At 44.0% G+C, this 27094-nt stretch overlaps 1 protein-coding gene across 4 annotated transcripts in view; it reads left to right on the top strand.

Moving 5' to 3' along the window:
• The window catches only part of GALNT7 (polypeptide N-acetylgalactosaminyltransferase 7), a 121106-nt gene that overhangs the window by 36371 nt on the left and 57641 nt on the right, over positions 1 to 27094 (top strand). For all 4 annotated transcript variants that reach the window (XM_068552749.1, XM_068552751.1, XM_068552750.1 and 1 more), the window contains one exon: positions 25548 to 26008. In XM_068552749.1, the coding sequence (XP_068408850.1) occupies positions 25548 to 26008 (461 nt within the window). The remainder of the gene's footprint in view (positions 1 to 25547; positions 26009 to 27094) is intronic.

Below are 27094 nucleotides of genomic sequence, written 5' to 3'. Positions count from 1 at the left end.
ATGGTTCAGTAGGTTAACTCTTCCCTCCATTAATATTTTTTCAGCCACTGATTTACGTTAGCAAACACTTTCTTCATACAATGTGCCGGGGTAAACTTAAATCTTGTAGCTGATCAACAATTCCAAGTCAGTACAATCTAAATGCATGAAATGTTTTATACATCCTCCTTTAGTCAAAATATATCGTTTTTATTTCATGTGGCAATAGTCCATTAATTTGCCCTACTTAAAACTAGTAAATATCTGACATCTTTAAGAATGTAAGGTTGAAGTGAAAAGCATGTTTTACTTTGTGCATTTTAAAACAGTTTTCCACAAAAGAAAAAAGCAAATCAAAATTTCCCTGTGCAGCCTTCTTATTTGAATTGGATTTAATATCTGCTTCACCCAGAGACTTGAGTGTCAGAGTTGTCTATATTTCTTTGCCTTAAGTGATAGGAGGTGGTGGTTTAGCTGTTTGTATTTTTCCTTAAATCTTCATACCCATATTTATCCATATGCTGTACTTAACGACACACAGTGAGGGTGGAATTTAATATGCCTCGTACTTCTGTGTAGATCTGGGGAGGCACGGATATTCTGCAGCCTGACTTCACTCAGACACTCTTTAAGGACTGGGCTGATCAACTTGCCGCCTTGCTTATGGAAGACAGTCCCTACTAATAGGTGCTCCATCTTAAGGGAAAAAATACTAAGGGTGCCAACAGTTGTTTATAAAATACCATCGTAAAGCCATCAGGCTCCAGAGAGCTGGCTGATTAAATTTCATAATAACCTTAATTTCTCTGACTGAGTCAATTCATTAAATTTTCTCCTGGCTTCTGGAGACAAGGTAGGAAAACAGATTAAATTCCTATCCCTTATGCTATCTGTTGGGCTTGGCAGAGTTTCTTAAAAAGTTTAAATGATAGTAAAGATAGATGGTTTATCCTCAAATCTTAGCATAGATGTTTTCTGTAGATTAGAAGTCATTTCATTTGTGAATGAGAAATGGCTTCTGATATTTTTTAAAGAATGAATCTTATTCAACTGCTCCAGGCTTAGAAGAGATTGTTGGAATTTGGGGTTGGGTGAGTAGTTTTATTCCAAGTACTTTTCTAATTGAATAAATATGAGAAGTTTTTCTGAAAGCTAAAAAGCTTTATCTTAAAGTAAATTTGAGAGGATTTTTTAAATTATGGAGAACTATAATTACAGAATTATAGTATCACATTTACCTAAAATTCTCTGTGAATATTTTGTTTCCTTTGCTATAGAAACAACACCCAGCAATAGCCGTTGTGAAGGGTGTGTGTGTGTGTGCACGCACGCGTGCACGTGCACACACACATGCACACATGTTTTTTTAGTGGAGGGCTGTTTGAAGGAAATTCTGTAATGTACTCTAAAGAGCAACTCTGGCAATTTTCTCAGCCACTTAGATTTCCTGTTTCCTTTTATTTTGAGCATTACTGTTCACATTGTGTTGGTTGTAGGATGGATAATATACAGTGCAAATAGTAGTAAAATAATAGTAAAATTTATGTTCAGAGTCAATTGTAAATATTAAAATGGTTTTAGTAGAGAGTGAAAAGCGTATGTGTTCTAAATTTTGGCAGTTGCCCAATGCCCTGATCCATCCATCCATCCATCCATCCATCCATCCCTCCACTCATTCATTCATTTAATTCTTTTTTTTTTTTTTAGTTTATTTATTATGTATTTATTATTTATTTTTGGCTGTGTTGGGTCTTCGTTTCTGTGCGAGGGCCTTCTCCAGTTGCGGCAAGCGGGGGCCACTCTTCATCGCGACGCGCGGGCCTCTCACTATCGCGGCCTCTCTTGTTGCGGAGCACAGGCTCCAGACGCGCAGGCTCAGTAGTTGTGGCTCATGGGCCTAGCTGCTCTGCGGCACGTGGGATCTTCCCAGACCAGGGCTCAAACCCGTGTCCCCTGCATTAGCAGGCAGATTCCCAACCACTGCGCCACCAGGGAAGCCCCATCATTCATTTAATTCTACAAGCACTTACTGACCCCTGCTGTTTCCAGCCCTGTGCTACATGCTCCGTGTGCAGAGATGAATGAGTCATGGTCCCCCCCCCCTTAAGCAGCCACCAGCTTCCAGATGCTTGGTCATTTCGGTGGTTTTATTTCTTTTCATCAACATCTGTCTTCCTGGAGATCTGCTAGGTACTAGGGATATAGCAGTAAAAGGACAGGAATAATCTCTTCTTTTATGAAGTTAATCTCCAGCCCAGTAATAGAAGTCAACATGAATGAAATAGAGAAGCAACAAATATTGAGCTGAACTTTTCAAATAGAGTAGAACTATCAGTCAAATTAGTACACAGACATGATCCTTTGGTGAGAAGCTAACAAGTGAAATGAAAGTAGAAGGTTTTTTAAAAAGTAGACTATTTTTTAGAGCAGTTGTAGGTTCAGAGCAAAACTGAGGGGAAGGTACAGAGATTTCTCATATAACCCCTGCCCCACACATGCATAGACTCTCCCATTATCAGCATCCCTCACCAGAGTGGTACACCTGTTATAATTGATGAACCTATAGTGACATGTACTAATCAATGAAAATCCATAATTTATATTAGGGTTCACTCTTGGTGTTGTACCTTCTATGGGTTTGGACAAATGTATAATGACTACTGTTACTGTATCATACAGAATATTTTCACTGTCCTAAAAATTCCTCTGTGTTCCACTTAGTCATCCCTCCATCCCCTTTAACCCCTGTAAACCAGTGATATTTTTACTGTCTTCATAGTTTTGCCTTTTCCAGAATGTCACATAGTTGGAATCACAGCCTTTTCAGATTGGCTTCTTTCACTTACTACTATGCATTTAAGGTTCTTCCATGTCTTTTCATGGCTCGATAGCTCATTTCTTTTTAGCACTGAGTAACAGTTCTTAGTTCAGATGTATCACAGTAGATTTATCCATTCACCTACTGAAGGACATCTTGGCTGCTTCCAAGTTTTGGCAATTAGGAATGAAGCTGCTATAAATATCCATGTGCAGGCTTTTGTGTGAACATAAGTTTTCAACTCCTGGGTAAATACCAAGGCGTATGGTTGCTGGATCGTACGGTAAGAGTATCTTTAGGTTTGTAAGAAAATGCCAAACTGTCTTTGCATTCCCACCAGCAGAGAATGAGAGTTCCCATTGCTCCACACCCTCACCAGCATTTGATATTGTCAGTGTTCTGGACTCTGGTCATTCTAATAGCCGTGTCGTGGTATCCCATTGTTTTAATTTGCATTTCCCTGATGACATAAGATGTTATGTGCTTGTGTGCCATCTGTGTGTCTTCTTTGGTGGGATGCCTGTTAAGGTCTTTAGCCCGTTTTTTATTTTAGTTGGGGAGGGTTATTTTTTTAGGAGACTAACTGGAGTTGTGGAACTACCAATGGAGATGACAAAGCCAGATTCTAAAACAGCAGTTTCTAGGCTCAGTCTTGACAGATTCTTAGCATTTGACTTTTTGAGAACTTTAATATTTCAGTAGATTAACTATTAAATAGTTATTCAATTAACTGTTTTAACTTTATTTGGAAAAGGTAGAAGTCAGATACCAGTTTTATGTTTTTATATCTATAGGTTTTTTTTTGATGAATCCAAATAATAATTCAAATGATAATAATAATTGAGTACTAAAAAATACAGGTTTACTAATGAGAAGGGTGTAATTCTTTTTTGGGGGAATAACATTTTGCTTAATTGGGATTCACAGTTAGTACTCCCTGTCGTCACAATCAGTTGCAAATATTTACCTGTTAGCGCTGATCTGCAGTGAGCTCCAGCTCTGACTCAAATGTTGGCAGGTGCTGCGGTCACACCAGGCTTCCCTGTATAGGCAGGGAATTTAATCACTTGCAGTTAGCTCAGTGGCGTGTCATTCATATTTATTCCACCACACCCACTCTTTAATTACTACCGTTCAGAGAGATTGATCTGGTGAGAGAGACACCTGAACTGAAGCAGGAATCATAAACGGGGCAGGCCCTTTGTTTTCCTCACTCCATGCTCTATAGAGCCGCCCCTCAAACCGTCAGTGGTGACAGAACACGCTTGTTTGTTTTTTATTTTTATGCAGTCACAAACCAGTACCTCTGTGCCATGCAATGGAAGTGAATTAACAGAAAAATGGAAATTTGAAAAACATACACAATGCAAACCCGAGTTAGATTCAGAAGACATACAGTTAAGCTGTCAGATTGCTTTAAAGTTTCTAGGTGCTGCCTTTTCCCTTCTTTACTCGCCTCCTTGTGGGTCCAGAACACGACCCCTCAGAGTCTCGTGTCCTGCCCCTCAGCACACGCTCAGCGGTCACGTAAACATCCGCGTGATGCGGCGTGTGTTTCACAGAGAATTCCGCATCATCTTAGCGATCTGTACACCGTACCTCCGTTTGGTATTGATTTGTTTTTAAACCAGCTAATTTTTAAAGTTGGGGGTATGAAACAGTGAAAACTTACGTTCTGAGCACCTCCTTAGAAACTGTGAACTTCCCCTCCCCCTTATAACCTATCACATTTAAGCAGGACTTTTCTGTAAACTCCCCTCATTTGATCCTTTTGACAGCTCTGTGAGGTTAGACACATTACTTCCCCCATTTTAAAAGTGAGCTAACGCGATTTACCTGGGATAATATAGCTAATTAGGGGAAGACATGGGCTGGAAACTGGGATTCCCATCTCCTATTTTAGAGCTGAGACTAACCCCCTTCTATCCCTGACCTCCAATGTTTTAAATAAAATTGCTACTAAGGTCAAAGGACCAGACTGCTAGTTTCTGGCTCTGGATCTTTTTTGGCCATAGTAGTGTAAATTTCTTCACAGTGAGAAACTTCCTCAAAGAAATCCAAAAAACAAACAAAAAAACCCCATCTCAGCACTTCTCTAAATCAGTTCCAGGAACCACTTGTACTTAGATGGAGCTTCCTAAGGGTAAGCAGTCCTCTTGTTTCAACAAGGTGAGCACTTTGAAAGCTGCCTAAGGAGTGAGTTGGAGAGTTTTTGAGCTTTGATACTGACCGTAATCAAAAAGTCAGGTCAGGCAGTGTCTGTATTCTGCACTTGTGTTTCAAATGTCCTTCCACCCCTTTTTAATCTGTATCCTGCCCTGTTCTAACCCATGTTAAGTGTTCAATAAATTTGGTGAATAAATTAAGTAGTAGTTTTTTTAAATTAGTGCAGTAAGATTTCTAAGCTTGAATTACGTTAGTAATTTAACTTTGATCTAAGAAAAGCAGATAATACTAGTTCTCATATAAAACGATTCTGTGATCTAGAGTAAGGTATTCAACAGTAAAAACATAGCTATTAAATTTAAAAATTGCACAGTGCATTCGGTTGTATATGCTTTCTTTAGGAATTCCTTTACTTCACTTTTGGAGTAAAACTAACTCCCTTAAATGAGACCCCTCGTCCAAAATTTGTCAAACTAAATGATTATCAGAATCATTTCAAAAACATTAAAATGTTACTTTCCCTTAAATTTTTTATAATGAAACTTGTCTTCAAATATACAAGAAGTTGAAAGGATAGTACGGTGAACATCCATCCATATGAACACCTCTTAGACTCAACAGTTAATAATATTCTGACAAACTTGCTTTCTCCCCCTCCCTCCCCTCGCCTTCCCACTGTATACACAGACCTCTCTCTGTGGGTCTCGGCTTGATTTGATTTAGGTGAAACCTTTTCGGTAAGAGTACTTCTTCATTGTCACGTGTACTTCATATTAAAGCACATTAGGAGGCAGAGGATGCTAGATCGTTCCATCATGAATGGTGCTGTGTGATCACTTGTTCATGGTGGTGACTGCCAGATAGGTCTCTTTTTCGTAAACAGCAGATGTGCAGGAGCAATGCTTTGGCACCACGTGAACGCTCCCCAGCAGGCTGTCTTCACCTGAAGGTTTCTGCATCCTTCGGTCCCTGCCAGAGTCCACTGTTTCCTCCACAGACTCAGCTGGCATTCTTCTGTAAAGGGGACCATTCCCTCATCCACTGTGGCTGGCCCGTAGCTCCTTCTAAAAAGCAGGGGTAAATGCTTATTGCTTTCTCTTTAATTGCTATGTTTGGAGTAGGTGTCACTAAATCAAACCTTCCCCTCATTTTTTCAGTTCCACTCTTCTGACACAACCAAATTGACTCACCTTCTGATTTCCTGCCTCAGACCCAGAATCAGCCATTTCTCCAAACAGCCCCAGTTCCTTGTCGTGAAGGATGGTATTTAGAAGTCAAGAGCTAACGTTAGGTGCCCTCTTTCTACTTCTAGGTCATTTCTTCTAGGCCCTTTCAGTATTCTCAGAGCAAGGAAACATGTGGATTTCTTTTCATCGTGAGTTCATATTGATACTTCCAATTTAAATGTAACAAACTTTTTGAGCATTTTTATGTCTTATTTTGAAAATCTTGCTTCTTACTAATATATTTGCTTACTTCCTTCATATATACATGTTTAAAATTACAATGTCAATATTACTACTAAGAAAGCAACCCTGAGGTTGAAGATTTCTTTGCAGTTCTTTCTGTACCTGAGGAGTTTTAGAAAATACAAGTTTCTATAACCCCAGATCTTTTGAATCAGAGTCTTGGGGGGATATTAGTGTCAGCTGGTAGGTTTGTATTTTACAAATAAATCTGTGCTCTCCTGTCCTGGTCAGTCTTGGGATTTCTGGAATGTGGGAGATCTGTTTGCTTTGGGTAATATTTCCCCCCTTTTTATTCCTCCTGAGACATTTTTATAATTTGATTACTGTATAATGTAACCGCTGGATAATTGGCACAGAGAGAAAAATGTAAAGACACGGGAAAGGGATTGCCTGGGAAACATAAGGAAGGTCAGGAATTTGGTGGGAGTTGTGTAGGGAGCTTAGGAGCAACTGCCTTGAACAGTAACTTTCCGTATGTTCAGAACCTGTTCTCTACAGCCTCTTGCCTACAGTTCTTTAGAGGTCTTGAAGCAGTAATCCGTCTTGAGGAACATTTTAATATCTACTTAATAACCGCCTAACATTTATTGCATATGCGGTGTTGCCCGGCCCTCGGTGTTTCTGTGCATTACCTCACCCCCTCCTTGCAGTGACCCTGTACTTGCTTGTTATTAGTCCAACTTTATAGGGGAGGAAACTGACTTAAATACTGTGGTCTCTGCTTGCTGAATGGCTTCTTCAGGAAAATACCAGTTTTCTCTTCTTGGAGGTTGGGTTCTCCAGGAAGCGGGCTCTGATCTGGGGTCGGTGCAGGGCTCTGTTACCGGGGCTCTGGGGGCAGCAGCTTTGGGAGGGAGGGGCTGGCCCAGCTGCACCAGGCTGAGCTGTGACGGGGGTCCTGGCAGTCCTGGCCCTCACACACACGGAGCCCCGGATCACAGGTGTCCATCCCGTGGAGAGAGGGAGGCTGGGCCTGGGACCGCTGCCTGGACGGTCACTCTGGGCCGCCCCGTCCCACAAGGAGCCTTGGCCTTGGGTGAGGCAGTCTCGTGGCCGCCGCAGCAGCAGGGGTCCCCGAGGAGGTCTGGCTGCCAGGACCATCCTGCGCCCAGCCACCCGCAGCTGGGGTCAGGGGTCCTGGGGGTTCTCACAGCGCCTACCACATCGCCAGTAAATTTGCTGTGGTTTCTCCAAAACAAACCATTCTGGACAAAGACTTTTTTTTTTTCTATGACTATCCGTTTCTTATTTTTCCTATTGAAGATGTATGTTAAAAGAAGTCAAAAAAGATTGCTCTTGTGTCACTCATCGTAACCCTAAAGGCTTTCTTTTAACCCAATTTTATCAGCCTTGAACCCTTGCCTTGTAGGATACTGGCCGGGCCAAGTGTTTACGTGCAGACAGCCTGTTACTGTTGTTTGCAAACTTCAGGTGTTTAGCTTCTCTAATCCAGTCCGCAAAAGTGCTCCCTCTATAACCATGCTTGAAAGTTTCTCGAAGAAGTCAGTGCCAGAGACAGCCTTATGCTGATGCAAGCTAGAGACCCCGGAATCCCAGACCCCTCTCTCAACCTTCATCCTGTGTCTTCCGATGAAGAAGGTGACTCGCTTTCGCTTCACAGAGACCCCCTTCCGGCTTTTCGCTTGGGCTGAAATAGGGTGTCGCTGACCCCCTGGTGTTCCTCCCCCTGGTTCGGGGGACTCAGTGCTCTCAGCAAAGGACAGTCCTGATGGTTTCCTTTGAATTAGGTCAGGCTGCGTGTCGTAAGTTCACTTGCTTTGAGGCTATGTCTGTCTTCGTTTTTATTGGAGGATCTTCTTTTTTCAATTTTTTTTACATCTTTGTTGGAGTATAATTGCTTTACAATGGTGTGTTAGTTTCTGCTGTATAACAAAGTGAATCAGCTATACATATACATATATCCCCCTATCTCCCTCTTGCGTCTCCCTCCCACCCTCCCTATCCCACCCCTCTAAGGTGGTCACTGAGCTGATCTCCATGTGCTATGCAGCTGCTTCCCACTAGCTATCTATTTTACATTTGGTAGTGTATATATGTCCATGCCACTCTCTCACTTTGTCCCAGCTTAACCCTTCCCCCTCCCCATGTCCTCAAGTCCATTCTCTACATCTGCATCTTTATTCCTGCCCTGCCCCTAGGTTCATCAGTACCACTTTTCTAGATTCCATATATATGTGTTAGCATACGGTATTTGTTTTTCTCTCTCTGACTTACTTCACTGTGTGTGACAGACTCTATATCCATCCACCTCATTACAAATAACTCAATTTCGTTCCTTTTTATGGCTGAGTAATATTCCATTGTATAAATGTGCCACATCTTCTTTATCCATTCATCTGTCGATGGGCACTTAGGGTGCTTCCATGCCCTGGCTATTGTAAATAGTGCTGCAGTGAACATTGTGGTACATGACTCTTTCTGAATTACGGTTTTCTCAGGGTATATGCCCAGTAGTGGGATTGCTGGGTCATATGGTAGTTCTATTCTTACTTTTTTAAGGAACCTCCATACTGTTCTCCATAGTGGCTGTATCAATTTACATTCCCACCAACAGTGCAGGAGGGTTCCCTTTTCTATTGGAGGATTTTGAAATACATACTTACAGTATGTTTGTTCTAGAGTTTTTAAAACTTAATCTTATTTCTCTGTACACAAAATTTTGACACCCAGCAACATAATTTGTTTGCTTTATAATATTCTCTAAACTGGAAATGAGGTGTCTTAAAATTATATGTATGTCATATACTTTAGTATGTGGTTAAAAGACAATATAATAAAAAAAATAACATCAAAATTAATGGTAAAATCCAACTACTCCTTTTAATTCCTAATTTCTAATTTCTAATTTACCATGTGTGTCTACTGCTTTGGAGAGAAAGTAAGATAAAGACTTTTAACTTCTTTAATTTTTTAAATTTAAATTTAAAAATTTAACTCCCCTTTAAAGAAGTATCTTAAGATGATGTAACTGGGAGCAGGTATAAGAACAAAGTGTAGTGAAGTATTTATTTGTTCTTATTTTAAAAAGAAGCATCTTCACATTAAGTGCTGTGCAGTGCAGGACGTGGGCTGCTACCTCATGACTGTCTCGTTTTAGAAGATATGACATAATTCTCTCCTTTGCTTTTAAGTGATTGATACTTGATGATTGATTAATAATTGAATTCACCACATTCTGTTTTTTGTGCTGTATTAAAACATTTGCTAAAGCTGGGGTGTTTTGTTTTTGTTTTAATGCTGCCTAAAGTTTGGTTGTGTCCTCAGATGAAGAATATTCCTAGCTGTGCCCTGCGTGTGAACTTTTAGCTTAATCCTTCTGTGGTTATAAGTATTATCTCTCTGAGCCTTCTGTCAGCTCTGCTTGTTGTGTATTCTCTCTCTGTTTTATCACTAAATCATGTATGGCAGCCTCTTTGGCAATCAACAAACTTTAGAGCTTACTGTGATATACAGCCTCCTTACAGAAAAAAAATCTCAAGTTATTATATGAACTGTTTTCTAATGAGTCAGTTTTTGTCAGTAAATAATTTTTAAGATAAGTTTAAAAGGAAGCTTAACAATTTTTAAAAACTTTATACTAACATATGTTCAATATAGGAACTAAGGAAAACCAAGACATAAGAAATACATCATCTACAATCTCACCACCAGAGACAACTACTACTTTTAACTTTCTTTCCTTCTAGTCATTTCTATGCTTTTCTTTTTGTAAAAAGAGAGCATATGGTGTAAGCAGTATGCATAATCAATGTATGTCTCCTAGTTTTAAAAAACTAACATTATATCATAAGGACTTTCCACAAGAATTATTTTTCTTAAACATTTTTATAGTTAAGTACTATTCAGTTGTGTTAGTGCAGCATTAATTTTCTTGACTAGTCTTCATTATAGACATTCTGTTTGTTTCTAGTATATTTGCTGGTATATGTTGCACTGAACATTTATGCATAATATCCTTTCTGTAATTAGAGTTATGCCCCTAGAATACATCCCACTTTTGAAATTTTGTAGTCAGAAGGAGGGAATGTTTTTAAGGATTTTGATGCATACAGCTTAGATGGTTCTACAAAAAAGTCTACCAAAGTCACACTGTTTGTGCTTTTTTTTCTCTCCTAAGGAGAGGGTGTGAGATCTTTGTGACCCTAAGAAGTTTAAGAACCACTGATGTATGTTTATAAAAAGAGATTTTATGTTTCTCAGGTTCATCACTGCCTTTTAGCTTTCTAGAAGGCTAGCAACACACATTGCCCAAAGTAGATGTGCAAGAAATTTGGTGAAAATAGGGTCTTGGTGAGACCTCCATGTGATCAAAACCGAGGCTCTGTTTCAGGAAAACAGGAGTAAGGTGACTCGGGCAGTGGAAATGCTGTAACTCTTTGTCGGTGTCAATCTGAAAACCTTATTGTATTTACTTCATATTTGTCAGTGGCAGACAAATAGATTTCTGAAAACCATTCTGTGTTTCTGTGAAATCAGAATAGGTCCTGTGTGCCCAAGTGAGCAACTGAAAATAATTTATATTTTTCTCTGTAGAAATAAAGTCACATGAGATGAGTATATATTCCATTTTCTTACATCCTGATAGTCACCTAGGCTAGTGGGCCCCATAGCAAGTTACTACTACTTTTTGAAGTGTTAATTGGATTTCTGGAAGATTACGTCTATGAAAACAGCCCTGTCTGAACTATTTATTACTAATTCTAGTTAATAGCATTGTATTGGTTTGAAACTAAAGGAAATTTTTTTTTTTGTGGCCGTGCTGCATGGCCTGCGGGATCTTAGTTCCCCGACCAGGAATGGAACTCGCACCCTTGGCAGTGAAAGCGTGGAGTCCTGACCCCTGGACTGCTGAGGAAGTCCGGAAATTTTTACTGAAATGAATGTACTGAAATTGACAGTGATTCTAAGGGCTGTATTTTGCTTTTTGCATTTCAAAAATCTTGATACTTATCAATTTGTATAGTTAAAAGGTATGAAAAACTTGTGGATGCCTCCCTCCCGGGAGAGAGTAAAGTGGTCCAGAACGTGGGCTCTGGCGTCAGAGACCCTGGGTCTGTGTCCCGCCCCTGCCACCCCCAGAGTGTGTGGCTTTCAGCAAACCCCTCAGACCCTGTGCCTTGGTTTTCCCATCTGCAGAATGGGACAGTGGCGTTACCCAGCTCTGAGGGTGATGGTGAGGATGGCAGGAGACAGGTGCTCTTACATCGTCAGTGTCCTGCCCCCTCCTCACCCTGTCTCATCTTTGTGGTCATCGCCTTGGAAATCAGCTTTCAATAAAACACTTGGGTGAGAAATTGGTTTACCGCTGTGGGTTTTTCTTTTTTTTAAGATTTTTTATTGATTGATTGATTGCTTGCTATGTTGGGTCTTCGTTTCTGTGCTAGGGCTTTCTCTAGTTGCGGCAAGCGGGGGCCACTCTCCATCACGGTGCGCGGACCTCTCACCACGGCGGCCTCTCCTATTGCGGAGCACAGGCTCCAGACACGCAGGCTCAGCAGTTGTGGCTCACGGGCCTAGTTGCTCCGCGGTATGTGGGATCCCCCCAGACCAGGGCTCGAACCCGTGTCCCCTGCATTGGCAGGCAGACTCCCAACCACTGCGCCACCAGGGAAGCCCTTGTGGGTTCTTTTTAATTCCTTTTTTCACTCTAAGCCTTTGGAGGTTCTGTGTGAACTTTGCTGCCTTGGGTTGTGCTTTGTCTGACACTTGGCTGCTGTCTTCTTCTCGTACCTCCTTTCCTTCATTCGTAGATACCAAGATAAATGTCTTGCTCACCTTCGAAGTACCAAGTAAAGGAAGGAAATTTCCTTCTTTCAGCCTGAATGACTTAGGGCCACCAGAAGATTATGGCAAATAAAACCAAAGTACCTGGGGAGACTTGACGGTCCCCAGTACCACGCAGATTATTTGCCAGCATTCTTCCGATCGTCGCGAAGGGCTGTCAGACTTGGTGGCGCTCGCGTGTGACCGGCCGAGGTTGGCTGGGGTGTGTCAGAGCAGCGTCCCTGACGGACCGGCTTCTCCCCGTGGTGGCGAGGTGCTTCCCCTTCCTCACCAGCAGCTGTGGCCCTGCTTCCCACAGAGCCGAGAAGTCGCTCAAATCACTTGTGCGGTGTTCTAGAAAGATGCACTGAGTACCTACCGTCTACACACAGATAACCATCCCGGCCCGGCCCCCCCCCGCCCCCCACTCTTTGTGCTGGAGCCACAGTGAGTCCCTGGGGGGCTCTGCAGGACTCTCCCCTCCTCTCTCGACCTCGTCCTGCATAAGCCCTCCTTCTCAGGGAGCCTTCCCTAACTTCCCAGGCTAGACCAGCCCTCACATGGCACCTCATCTGTGCGATGACTTGATTGCCTGTCTCCCCCTGGATGGAGGGCTCCCCAGTAGCAGGGGTGCGTTTGCACCGCTGTGTCCCCGGGGCCGGCAGAGTAGGGGCTCAGCACGTGCTCGACAGCCCATCAGCCGGCCGCTTCCGAGGAATGTCTAGGGCAGAACACGAGGACCACAGGGTGCCCCTAGCACTGGGATGACAAAACAGTGGGCTCTCCATCTGCGGGTGGGGAGGAGATAACCGTGGGGAGCCCCGAGGCCTCGGGACCCGGGCTCCTGGGCCTCAGCCGGTGTCATCGTGTGTCCCGAAGCCGGTGAGTGGGTCCTGCTGCAGAAGCGAGCCACCCCTCCGGCCTTGGGGTTCTCGTTAGTTTAACAACACGCCTAGTTTTTAGCCCTGTCGATGACTCCTTTCTTGAAATTCTCTCCTGCATTGCTTTCCCAGCATTTTATTTCTAAACTGGTTTCTTACTACTCTGAAAACATCTGGGCCCCTCTCTGCATTCAGATGCTCCCTCAGAGTCCTCTCTCCGGATTTCAGCTCCGCGCTGGCCTGCTCCCCACAAGGCGCCCGCGCTTCGCAGGATGCCGTCAGAACCTCTCGGCCTTTAAGAGGCACCGCCAGCATCTCGTCTCCTGCCACCTCCCCACCGGTCCTCTCCACTCCTTACACCAAGCCATTTGCATTCCCTGAAGAGTCCCTGCGTTTTTTATGCTTTGGTGCCTTTGCCTCGGTCTAGAAAGGCTGCCAGGCCCCACTCTTCCCCCGCCATCTCGCAATCCTTCCCACCGCTCCTGGGATGGGGGGTGTTTGCAAACCCAGGTCATGCCGCTTCCGGCTTCCCTTCCCCTGCGAAGAAGCCTGGGCCGCCTTCTAACACGTCAGAGAGCGCCTGGCGGGTAGCAGACCTATAATAAATACTTGGATAACTAGAAGGACAGTTTTTACCTTTTTTTTTTTTTTTTTAAGTTCTTTTACCTTTTAATGACGCATATAAATATTAACCTGAATGCCAAATACCACTCATGATAAACTAGAGGATCCCTGGATAAGCATTCCCTCTTGAGAGCAGGCCTCTTGTAGCTGAAAAGTAAAAGGTCAGAAAGTTTATTACATGAGTAACCCTGATCTACTCTGAGGGTATTTTTCTTTCTCACATAGTTACAATTCCTTGTCACTCCTCCCAAAATGGATTTCTTGTCGACATGGTAGTAAATGTAGTAAATGGTACTCCATGCTTTAAAATGATACATCTGCCCTGAAAATGTTGAGGTATTTTCTTTCCTGAGGTGATTCTTTTTTCAGATTTGCAAGAGCTGATTATCTTATACCAATCGCAGTGTATGTGCGGTAAAGCCCCACATTGCCGTGCTGTTTTATGAGCTGTTACTTCGGGGCAAAGCCAGGGAGAACTGGAGGAAAGGCTGTTTGATGCACTTCCCTCTGCAAAGTAGCAGCACTCCACGTGGGAGTGATGTGCTCATTCTAGAACTTCTCCCCCAGAGAGATAATAGGACATTGCTTTCTCAGCTTTCACGAGGGTATTACAGACGTTCTGTCCTGACACGGATCCCACGTTTGACTTCGTTCTGCTCTCCCTTAGTAAAATGTTTTCCTTAACGTCCTAAGAATTATTGATGATCCTCTTGGTGACATAATTTCCAAGACAGTTTTCAGGAAGATTTGGAAATCATTAGTGCTTTCACTGGGATCACCAGATGTGAAGGAGAATTAAGAGTTAAACTGTTTGGCTTCGACTGGTATTAGATTATGAAGTGTATTGTTATACTGGAAACAAGAATCAAAGGGTAGGATTAAATAAGCATGTGCCTGGATTTAAAAAAGAAAAAAGAAGTTTTAACAGCATGGTCCCCAGGGACGGATGTAGGGCTCGCTCTTTTAAAATATTTTAAAGATGATCTGGAAAAGAGAGTGGAGCACGTGTCAGCTCTTCTAGGTAAGAAAGTGGAGTTGATTGGCCCAGGCTGAGAGAGGGTCCCAAAGTATGTGGGTGGGCAGGTGGGCAGAGGAGGGCCAGGCGGGGGCTCATCTTTCACCAGTTCAGCTCTCAGCGGGCCCTCCGGTCTCCACCTGACAGAATGCTGCAATTGTTCCTTCAAAGGGTCTGTTCAGCAGGGTTAATTTCTTGCATCTTATCCTACCAAGCTGTTCGGCTTTTAAATGTATGTTACCACTCTCCATCACATACATAATATATATGCATACATAAATTATTCATGTGTTTAAAAATCTTCGCAGGTTTTAATTTACCATCTTTCTCTCTTTGCTTTGCTTTCATCTTTTTCTCCTCACTCTTTCCCCAAGACTTCTTATTTTTAGACAGGTCATTTTGTAGGAATAATGTGGTAGGATATTTATTATGAAATGTTGACAATTTAAAAAAAATTTTTAGAATGAAAATACCACTTAGGAACTTTCTTTTTAAAATTCAGTAATTGCTTAGCTCCCAAACACAGAGAGTTACCCACTCTATCCTTTATGGTTTCTAAGAGGTATTCTAATCCACCTTTCATTACCTGTGGGAGATGGGGCTTTTAAGTGACATCGGTGTGCCTTGTTCTTACAGCCCTGTCTCGACATCTGTGCTGTTACCACTGAAATGATGGCATAAACTTTGGCAAATATAGCTTCATCACCTTTTGAAATCTGCTACAAAATGATTTATTGATTTTGGTTTTTTGTTTGTTTTGGCCGCGCCGTGCGGGATCTTAGTTCCCTGACCAGGGATCAAACCCATGCCCCCTGCATTGGGAGCACGGAGTCTTAACCACTGGACCATGTAAGAAGTCCCGATTTATTGATCAGTTGTTTAGTACCTATGTTTGATTCTTAAAATTCAGTTCGAATCAGCTAGAGATTTAATACGAAGTATTCACAATAATAAATATTGTTTTAAACCTGTAAAGTATATATATGACTCCGTTAATGAGCTAAGGCATGAAAAATAAAAGTTATTTGGATTTCGTCAAGGTGTTTACATTACATGTTTCATAGACCTCTTGGTTAGTTGTCTATGATAATAACTTTGATCTGGGCCATTAAACAGTCTCAGAAATAAAAGCTTTTTGTAAAAGGATAACCAGTTTGTTATTTTCCTATTTGTAGACATTAACGTATATTTTGGTCCTTTATCTGCCCATTTCTTCTTTTAATGTATTCCCTCTTGAGTACTATCTGGTCGTTTTCTGACCTGATTTAGAATCTCTAGCTTATTTCTGTTTTGAAAACAAGGACCAAATTTAGCAGGAGACCATGGGCAAGATAAATTGCACTAGAGGCTCAGACTAACACCAGCAGGTTTACTTTCTTGTGTTTAAATGAAGTACTCGTTTTCCATGAAATAACAAATTTCACTTGCAGACATGATTTATTCAGATCTGAAGAAGAGAAACTAAAAAAAGGATTATTCAAATTTTAGATTTGTAGGGAAAGTAATGTTTTCAGTCATCTCATTTGGATTCTCAAAATGCTAACTTAAACCAAGTCCAGCAGTGGCATAAGACAGTGGATGCAAAGCCAGTTTATATCCCAGCAAATAAATAGGTGATGTGACCCCCCCCCAGATGTTACCCATTTGCTCAGTCCATGAAGAAGCACGCATTGAGCACCTACTGTCTACACACAGATAACCGTCCTCCGAGAGCCCTCGTCTGACCGGGGAGAAACATGTGAACAGATCCTAAGGGAATTTGGGAAGAACAGTGTTAGAAATATTTGGGACCTGGGAGAATTGGTTGGGGGGGGCCTTCAAAACTGCTGGCTTGAACTGCTGGTGCTTAATGATAATTTCACATTTACAAAATAGAACATTAGACATTATAGTGTTAATGCAGAGAAGGATCTTGTGTGAAATCTCCCTTTTTCCAGTTGTAATTTGAATTTATATGTTGAAAATGGAAAGTTTTTATTACTAAGGAATTTGCAGTTTACCCTGATACCTTTTTAAAAATGCAATGCATTGACATAGTTATTAAAAAGTAACTTTTATCATAATTTTAACCAATTTGATCACTTATTTTAGTTTGGTTAAACTAAGTTTTGTTTTAAAGTGTACCATATGCTTCTGAGGAAACGTGATAGATTTTATTACCCATGCTTACTAATATCCCTGTCAACCACTTTTAAACTATACCTAATCACTGGAGTAATCTAGAGTTGAGAGAGATCAAACTTAAAAATTAGAATTTTTTTAATATTTCAGAAGTCTTTCTTTTTAGTATTGCCTCTCATCTGTGAAACAGTTTAAATAAATGTATATCCTATAATGAAATTCTTACTTGTCCATTAAGTTTGGGTTCTGGTGAGATAAAGGTAATAATATTTCTTGTCAGTTAAAGAGTGATTTTCCTAAACCCTGAATGAAGAGGTGCGCCCACAAACACAAGAAGAAAAGTGTACCCACATACAGTGTCCAACGGTATGAGTGATGTTAAATATTAGAAACGTACTGAAGTATTTACTTGAACCAGAGAAAACGATGGAAATTGGACACTGGCTAATTTATAACTTGGGATACTGTCAGTGCATAATTGTTATCCAAAGGTGGAACATAATGAAACTGACGTTGCAGTGTTTTTATAAATACTGGTGGGGAGAAAGCTGCTTAACTCTTGTTTTGTTTCTTGGATGATGTTAAACGCTGGAAGGGGTCAGTGTTTCCCACTCCCAGCATACGGATTTCATCATTGACCTGGCGGAAAAGCCTTGAATGGATTAGAAACAGCTGGGATGAAGTGCTTGCCTTTGCCTTCTGCTTAAAAAGGGAACTTGCAGCCTCCAGAGGGAGCGGACTAAAGGATGCTAGACAACATCAACTGAGAGCCCACTCCAGGCCTCAGAAAATGTAGCTAATTTTAGATAACCTTCACGAGGTTGTCTTCAATAACTCACATAGTTGGTTGCCCCAAAATAGTTGAGACTTTTCTACTGACTATGTAGTATTTTACGTACAGACTGAAAGTTTCTCATTATATAATAAGTCAGGCAGATCGCAAATTTATCTCCAGAAAATCATTGTGCCAGTGCAGGTGGACACTTCCTTTAAGAGTACCATGTGATATGCACAAAAATACAAATCTACGAATCTCGACTAGCCGCACAACTATGAGATTTATCGGGAGGCTCTTTTATAATGGAAATCTCCTTTATTAACATGAATAAGTGTTCAAAAATGTGGTATAGCCACTTTTTAGGAGGACACCTATATCTTTTAATATGTATTTAATTAATTAATTTACTTATTTTTTTGGCTGCATCGGGTCTTAGTTACGACAGGCGGGGTCTTCGTTGCAGCATGCAGGATCTTTAATTGCAGCATGCGGACTCTTCGTTGAGGTGCGTGGGCGTCTCTCCAGTTGTGGCCTGCGGGTTCTCTCTCTGGAGTTGTGTTGCGCGGGTTCCAGGGCACGTGAGCTCTTCGTCGCGGCACCACGCGGGCTCTCTAGTTGTGGTGCGCAGGCTCAGGATTTGTGGCGCGCGGGCTTAGTTGCCCCGTGGCACGTGGGATCTTAGTTCCCCGACCAGGGATCCAGCCCACGTTCCCCTGCATTGGAAGGTGGATTCTTCACCACTGGACCACCAGGAAGTCCAGAGGACACCTATTAACTTCAGTATTACAAAATACAGGACAGATCTGTATTATATACTGCATTTCATGTATTGCTCATTTGATTAAGGAGGAGTGGCATTTAATTGACTCTGAACCTGATAGGAGGTTCAAGTGCAGCGCTGCCTTTCCCATCGGTGACTGGCTGCCAGTATCAGCAGCTCTGATGTAACAGGAGCTCCAGACCGTCCAGGGATGCACTGTCCCTAGGGTAAGCCTCGGTCCCCCTGGCTTACTGTGTAGTAGCCTGTGACTGGTGGTTACCTGCCCAGGTCTAGCCTGTGGTGTCAGGGTTGCTGACCTGCGTTCCTCTCGGTGGAGCAGTTACTGTGATGTCAAGTGTGCTGCTTTCTCCATGCTCTTCCCTTTTGGTTTGTATCCTGGCCTGGTGCTTGGCATCCCTACTGAGTCCTTCCGTTTCTTTGGGCAGATAATCCTTCTGTCGGGATGTAATGCTTTTTCTCACTGATAAGCCAGACCCTCCTCCATTTCCAGTTCTGCTGTAACTGCTAACAGAGGCATTGCCATTGGTCTCAAAATGTACTTGAATAGGGTCCTTTTCCATAAGGGAGGACATCCTACGTATTCAAGGACTGGTGAGTCCTCTGTTTCATCTTGAGTGTATCCATTTCAAGCCCTGATGAAGCAGGCAGATTACTTGACACTCCCCTCCCCCCGCCCACCATGCCCCAGAAGGGCCGCCGACGCCCAGGGCAGTGCGGTCAACTCTCAGGCCTCTGAAAGGAGCCAGAGTGGGTGGTCTTCCTGAGCACAGGATGTCAGCAGGGGCTGGGCCAGCTCAGGATCCAGCTGTAGTGACCAGAGAGAAACCGGCTGCTGAGGCTGGAGCACCCCACCCATGCCTACATCCTGCCGCACGCTGGGGAGAGTCTGGGGACACCCCGCCCACAGGCTCACCCCGTTTCTTCTGAACTTCGTTGCCTATTCTCACCCCTCCCTCCCTGCTGTCTTCTGCTCCTCCTAGGTGAGTGAGTGATTGATTGAGTGCAGCTGGAGAAGGGATGCAGCTCGGATTTGTCTAATTTATCAAGAGGGTCTTTAAGCTGTAGAATTAAATTTGACCTGTTACGTTGTAAACTCTGTGGCTCAGGCAGAATGACAACCAAATCGCGAGCAGTTGTTAGTGGCGGCCACGTCCCAAAGCAAAGCTGATTTCTCAAGAGATCTGGTGGCTGCAGAAGCTCTTCATTATGAGCTTAGCTTTCTAGGCTCACCTCGAATTTCAGATCCAAGCCTGTGTTACTTTCCTTTGCTCTAAATTCCTTTGTATTCGTATCATTTCTACCGAGGCATGACCATCTTGGAAAGATATCGTGCGTAAGGGTGATTTGGGGTCGAGGGGGAAACTTGGTAAATTGTAAGATGGAAAGTGAGTAGTCTGACCCGCTTCCTGATAATCCCGTATTTCCATCTGGTGATTAGTGATTCTGTTTTTCAGTACATTTCCACCTTTACAAACATACCGATCTTAGAAGATGATCTCCCGATTCTGTTTTCCATTTCTAGTCAATAGTGATCCATTGATTTTGACTGTTAAGGAAATCAGTTCGTGCTTATGAAGGTATCTTAACACCAGCCAAGTCACAAAGGCAGCTGCTGACTCTCATTCCCTCCCAGGAAGAAGGAGCCTGTAGTTCACCCTCTCCGGGGAGTTGAGTGTTACACAACTTTACAGTCATCCTTTGAATCATATAACGTGACGATTGGACGTGATTATTCTTAATTGACTTGGGGTTAGACAGACAATTCTCGTATTTGGTTTTGCCTTCAGATTTAATGACATGGAGGCTTTGAGAAGTGAGCAAATTCAATTTTTCTGGTGTCTGTTATACAGCGTTATTAAGAATACAGCACTGTGCGCAGAATATAAAGTTAGGTCCTCCTCTCTTCAGAGAATATAAAGTATCGCTAGGAAGCTTCCGTCTCATCAAGCCCCTCTTGCCCTGTCTGTGTTCTCCCTTTCCCTCTCAGACTCTCTCTCATAAGTCAGGCAGATATTGTAGGATTCATGCATTTATTCAGTAAATACTTACTGAGGATTGCATGCATTGGGGTGCAGTGGTGCATCCCATGGACGTGGTCCCTCCCCTTCCACGGAACTTCCAGTCTAGTGCAGGGATTGGGGGCAAATCCATCCCCATTAGCCTGTCTTTGTAAGCAAGGTTTTGTGGGAACACAGCTGTACCCATTCGGTTACATACTCTCTGGCTGCTCTGGGCACTCTAATGGCATCTCGAGTAACTGCAGCAGAGACCCTGAGGTCCCTAGCAGGGAGTGTTTCCTGCTCCTGCCCCAGGGGGTGAGGTGGAGAGATGAGTGCAGGCCGGAGCCGGAAAAGCTCTGGGAAGAGTGTCTGCTCTCCTGAGGGAAGAGGGCCGGCGTGGAGCCTGGAAGCAGGGGAAGGGACGTGTTCATACTTGAATTTCAGGGAAGTCACACCGGCTGCTGTGCGGAACAGTAATGACGAGAGACAGTGAGTGCACGCACGCGTTGGAAGGAGAAGCACTAACGCCCGGGGTTCAGGCGCACGGGCTCTGCCTGGATGCACGTTTCAGCCTTGCCTTGTACTGATCCTGACATTAGGTCACTTCTCTGTTGGCTCTTCTGTCTGTGCAATGGGAGTGGCAATCACAGAACCTAACTCTTGGCATTGAATAGGTTGATACGTGTGAAGCACTCAGAACACAGTGTTTGCAGTCGTCACTGTTATTCCTATTCTAGTCCTCCTGTTAAGAGGGCAGAGTGGCCTTGGTAGTGTTGGCCAAAAATTAATCAATCTAAGAAAGAAGTGGAAAAAATTTTTTGAGCCAAATTTGAGGATTATAACCCAGGAAGAGCATCTCAGAAAGCTCTGAGACCTGTTCTGCCTGTTAGAAGTCAAGGCACAGGTATATAAGTTTTTTGAGACAGAGGGCTGTACATCCAATGACGTATTGTTGACAGTTTACACGATCCAGATCTAAGTGCCATCGTGGTGGGTCACGTGAGCCCTTACAAGGCAAGAAGGAATGCTATCTTTTAAGGCGTTGTCGTGTTGATGCTGGGAGAATCTTGCTCTTGGTGGTTGAGCAGGTATTTCTGCCGATGGGGAGGTTTGGTCGATGCATAATGCAGACACACAGCGCGCAGTGGGGGAGAGAGGAGGCCAAGGGGCAGAGAAGAACTTCTGTGTTGAAATTTTTCTTGTCTTGCCATAGAATACGAATCTTATTTCACAGCAGTGAGGGTATGGAGAAAGTGGCCGGATTCAGGAGCTACACAAGGCAGTAGGATTGACAGGAGTCAGGGATTGATAGGCTGTCAGAACAAGAGGCTGGGGATGAAACGTAGGATTGGTGTTTGATCGGTCGAGCGGGCAGTGGTTCCCGTCCCCGAGGTGGGGAGGACAGTAATGGAAACGGGTGTGTGACGTGGGGTAAAAGTGGTAAGTTCATTCTGGGGTCTTTTCAATTTAGGTGCCAGGTTGATTCAAGCAGAAACGTTGAGGAAGCAGTTGACTGTGGGTCCGGAGATGAGAAGTGAGATGTAGGCTGAGGAAACGGGGGTAGGAAAGATCAAATGAACCTGCATCTCGCTCGGGAGAGGAGATGCCAGAGCGAGGAGTGACAGGCAGGCCCCTAACAGATCTACAGAGAAGTCCAAGAGGCAAAGGTTAGGGAACTCCCGGGTGGTCCAGTGGTTAGGACTCGGAGCTTTCACTGCCGAGGGCCTGGGCTCGATCCCTGGTCAGGAAACTTAAGATCCCACGAGCCTCGCGGCCAAAAAGAGTCAAAGGTTAGACAAAGGGAAGATCGATACAATTTTTGGAGGAAGATGAGCACGAAGTTCGAATCCATTAAACGTTCTCTTGTTGAGGTGGGTGAGTTTGAGAAACGTTGAAATTCGCGAGTCTCACATCAGACCCCACCCACCTAAACCACAGCACGTCTCTCACGATTTGGGTACCTGATTTCACGTACTCCCATGTTCTGCGTTCTTCCAGTAAGCCGTTTTCCCCCAGTGGAATATTAGGCACTACAGAGGATGTTCTGTTGACCTTCGGTGACCTGTGCAGTGTACTTTTCTGTACTTTTCTGTCCCTTTTTCCCTCCCCTCATTCTTTACCTACCCCGTTACTGCTTCACTGGAGCATTGATGTGAAAAGTTGAAGTGGGGGGACCATGTCTTCCTCCTTTTTTGTGGGGTACTTGGTTCAACATCAACAACTTGAGTCCAGTATCTGAGAGTTTTATAGTGACCTCTCTATTTTAATTTGTTTATTACAACACTGCGGTTGTAGAGTATAATTTTGGAAAGAGCCAGGAGATAAGTGGAGAAAAGGACACTTTCCCATCACCGGAATCACCTCCAGCTTTTCTGCGCCTACCTCCTTGTGACAGAGGCGTGCTTGGCTTCCTCTCCTCAGGATGGGTCAATTCCCACCAGAGCCCTCAGTGCTTCGGGACACGGATCTCGGGCAAGGCTGCTTCCTGCCTCCAGACTAGCCCTACTCTGACCCTGAGAGCTCACAGGTTAGGCTTCAGCTACGTCCCTGCTACTCGACTCAGGTGTGCGGTGGTCAGAAGCCTGATCCAGAAGGCTTATCCACCTGTACCTGGACAAAGGCATCACATTAGATGGTTAGGCTAAGTGCTGCATCTTATGTTTAGTTTTGTGCTACAGGAAGAAAATTGTGGAGAAACTTCGAAATGGACCAAAAAGATTATGGGGTGCATTATCCAACTCGGCTTTCTGTGTTATCTCACCCTTTCATTATCTCTGAGCTGTTTTACCATCCTGTAAATGATAGAAAACTGCTAGTAATGCACAGGCGTCTTGTCCATTGAAATGGCAGTCATGTACTGTGGAATGCAATTGGTTACTGCTCTCTGGATATTGACCAGTTTTACCAGTTTTGCCTCTATTTGTAAATTCTTTGCAGTATTCTTGATGTTTATATATTTGTCTGTTCTTTGGATTCACCTTTGAACTGTTTGTAACGTCTTACGGTTCCTTTTAAAATTAATCGGTCAATTAAAATCTGTGTCCCACGTTCAGAAAAAAATTCTTGTTATACATACACACGTATGTTCATACCTGCATGTAATATCTCTAGGAAGACTCACAAGGAAGCGCTGGCTGTGTGCACCTCTGCGGAAGGGAACGTGGGAAAACTTGCCTTTCACTATATGCCCTTGGAGATCCTTTGAATTTTGTATCACATGCTTATAGTATTACCTAAACAAAGAGATAAACTTGTTAAATTCCTTTTTGAACTCTCTCAAGTCAATCCTTAGCTGGCCGCTACCAAAACTTCAACATGGACTAAATTCACATTTGAATTAGCTGACTTTCCAAAGAGACCTTTTTGTCTCTAGATAAACTACCGGTAGCCGGCAGCCTGCATATCAGCGTCACACCTGGAGCCTTACTTCTGCACTCTTTTACGTTTTTTACTTTATTTTTCGAGACAGCTCTAACACTGTAGAAACATGTCAGTGGGAGGGTACTGATTCTTTCGTGAATCTCTTAAGGAACCAGGGGGTCTTGGCGTGAGGCAGGTGGCAGACCAGCTGGCCGCCTGCGGTCCTGGTTCTGACGTCCTCACCTCGCCCCGGCCCAGCTGCACACACTCTCTTGCCTCCTCCGCTGGTTATAGCTGGAGGTGCTCCCTTTAAGCCAGAGGAGCTCAAGCCTGATGCATGTTGAAATCACCTGGGGAGCTTTTAAAATTCTGCTGCCCCAACCAATTAAATCACAGTGTCTGAGGGGTGGGACGCGGACATCAGTATACTTACAGCCACGGAGGTGAGGCTGATGTTGAGAAACAAGGCTCTGTGCACTGATTGAGGAAAAACTTCACATGTGACACCCCAGAAACAAAAGCACTCAGGATTTCTTTTTTTTTTTTTTAATGTTTGTTTATTTATTTATTTATTTTTGGCTGCATTGGGTCTTCGTTGCTGCGCGTGGGCTTTCTCTAGTGGCAGCGAGCGGGGGCTACTCTTCGTTGCGGTGCGCGGACTTCTCATTGTGGTGGCTTCTCTTGTTGCAGAGCACGGGCTCTAGGCATGCAGGCTTCAGTAGTTGTGGCACGTGGGCTCAGTAGTTGTGGCTCACGGGCGTAGTTGCTCCGCAGCATGTGGGATCTTCCTGGACCAGGGGTCGAACCCATGTTGCCTGCATTGGCAGGCGGATTCCTAACCACTGCACCGCCAGGGACACCCTGCACTCAGGACTTCTGACGGGAAGATCTGTGCAGGGTATGAGGAAAGGGAGACACCCCTCCCAGAATACCCGTACACACAGAGTCTGTGTTTCCTTGGGACGCCTCTGGAACGTGGCCAACTTAGGTACTGGGTGTGGTTTAAAAGCCCCAGCTGACTCGGTTACAGTCACTAGAGCTTTTTTTTTTAATATGGTTTGGAACTCAGCTAAACTTTCACTGAGCAGGAAATACCTTAATGGGGGCTGTTGAGTGCATATCCCAGCCCTATTCCTCTGGCATTTGGAGCACGAAGCCAGCCTCGGGGTGGGTGACGCCTGACACCACTGCCACCATGTGGCTGTGTGACCGACAAAACATCCTATTCCTCGTACACCAGATAACTGGGAAAACCACACTGTACAACAGGACCTGTTAAGTGCCTGCTTTAGTCACAGGTCCTAGAACCTCATTGCTCTGACCTGTAACAGTGTGCTTTGGGACTTCCCTGGCGGTCCAGTGGTTAAGACTCCGTGGTTCCACTGCAAGGGCCATGGGTTCGATCCCTGGTCGGGGAACTAAGATCCCACAGGCTGCGCAGCGCAGCCAAAAAATTAGGGAAAAAGAAAGAAAACAACAATGTGCTTTATTAAGGGGTCTTTGATAGAGAGTCGTGTTTATAAGGGGAGAAGTGAAAAAATGCATCCACCCCTTCGTTTTGGAACGGTTAGGCAAGGAAATAGTCTCTTCTTGGTTCCCCCTGGGCAAGGTACCTTCTAATGGGGGCCCTGATTCATGGCCTGCTTCTGTTTCATATTTCAAACCATTTGATTGTTGCCTCAGCTATTTTGAAAACATGAAAATTGGTGTCATAAACTCTGCTGTGGTTGCCTTCATGTACTCACTGTATATCCCCCTCCCTTTTGTGTAGGAAGACAGAGCTGTTAATAACCCCATGCCTGACCGAGGGGGCAATGGACTAGCTCCTGGGGATGACAGATTCAAACCCGTGGTGCCCTGGCCTCATGTTGAAGGAGTAGAAGTGGACTTAGAGTCTATTAGAAGAAAAAACAAGGCCAATCATGAACAAGAGCGCCATGCTGGAGGAGATAACCAGAAAGACATAATGCAGAGGCAGTATCTCACATTTAAGCCTCAGACTTTCACGTACCGTGATCCTGTGCTCCGCCCAGGGGTCCTCGGTAACTTTGAACCCAAAGAGCCCGAGCCTCACGGAGTGGTTGGTGGCCCTGGAGAGAAAGCCAAGCCGTTGGTTTTGGGACCAGAATTCAAACATGCAGTTCAAGCCAGCATTAAAGAGTTTGGATTTAACATGGTGGCGAGTGACATGATCTCCCTGGACCGCAGCGTCAGTGACTTACGACAAGAAGAGTAAGCACAACCCCTCCCCTTTCTGACCTGGGCGCGCGTTTCCATAGATGCCTAGACTTAACTTAGATGGTTAGGGTGCAAAGCATATTTGTGCCTTCACTGCAAGGGAATAAGAGGGCCTTTGGTCCACGAAGTGGCCACAAGGGGGAGATCTCCCCACTTGTGTTATTTCACTGAGGGTGTGGCGTATAAAATTCTGGGGTCTCCTCTACCGGTGCTGCTCAAAGTGTGGTCCCCGGACGAGCACCGGTCTGAACTTTCTGTTCCCGGTCCGCAGAGAGAAAACGAGCTTGTACCAGGCTGTGAAGTAACTATTGCTATGAAGTGCTTTACGTTCACCTGACAATGTTTGAGTAACAGAGCTTTCTGTCTTGGTGCGTTGTTTCTCCTTCTGCACCAAGCTCCTTGTCTTGCTGTGAGACGGTAAACAGGAACGCTGCTCGGGACGCTTCTGGAACTAGCTGGTTGTTTGCCTTCTTCCGTTTTTACCCTCAGCACTGAAGCTGGGAACGGAAGCCCCCAAGTATGTACCGTATACGAGGCGCCTTCCGACAGATGAAACCGTAGCCCTCACGTTCAAGCCCTTTACGTGTAGTGTGATTTAAAACAAAGGGTTTCCAACTCCTGACTTCTGATAATGGTGATTATTGAATGAACTCAAAGCTTTTTCTCTTTCAGTTTACTCAGTAACTGATTCTACTCAGAGGGTCTGAGCAGCTTCCATTAGCTTCCACTGTGTGGGTGCACGTTTCATTCACTGCTACTAGAAAACTTTCCAGATGTGTCCCCTGTGACGTGTGGTTAACGCAGTCCTTGTTTTGAGAAGTGAACACAGCAGGTGCGCGCACACACACGGTCCCCACAGCAGCAGCCTTTATGACCCTGCAGTCGAATTCTGGACCTACCAGAGGGCTACTCCAGAGACTTTGGACCTTCCTATATTGATTTGATAGGAGTGAGGGGGGGGGTGCATGAAATATGCAGAGAAGAAAGAAAGAGAAGCAGTAGAGAACCAGGGTGGTGAGGGACATAACCTCTAGTACAGAGAAGAATTGGAGCATCTCGGGGGACTGTGAAGGGAGAGTG

Source organism: Eschrichtius robustus, chromosome 10, assembly GCF_028021215.1.
Source record: "Eschrichtius robustus isolate mEscRob2 chromosome 10, mEscRob2.pri, whole genome shotgun sequence".
NCBI classification, from domain to species: domain Eukaryota; kingdom Metazoa; phylum Chordata; class Mammalia; order Artiodactyla; family Eschrichtiidae; genus Eschrichtius; species Eschrichtius robustus.
The sequence above is the reverse complement of the archived record's forward strand: the minus strand, read 5'-3'. Positions and strand labels throughout refer to the sequence as shown.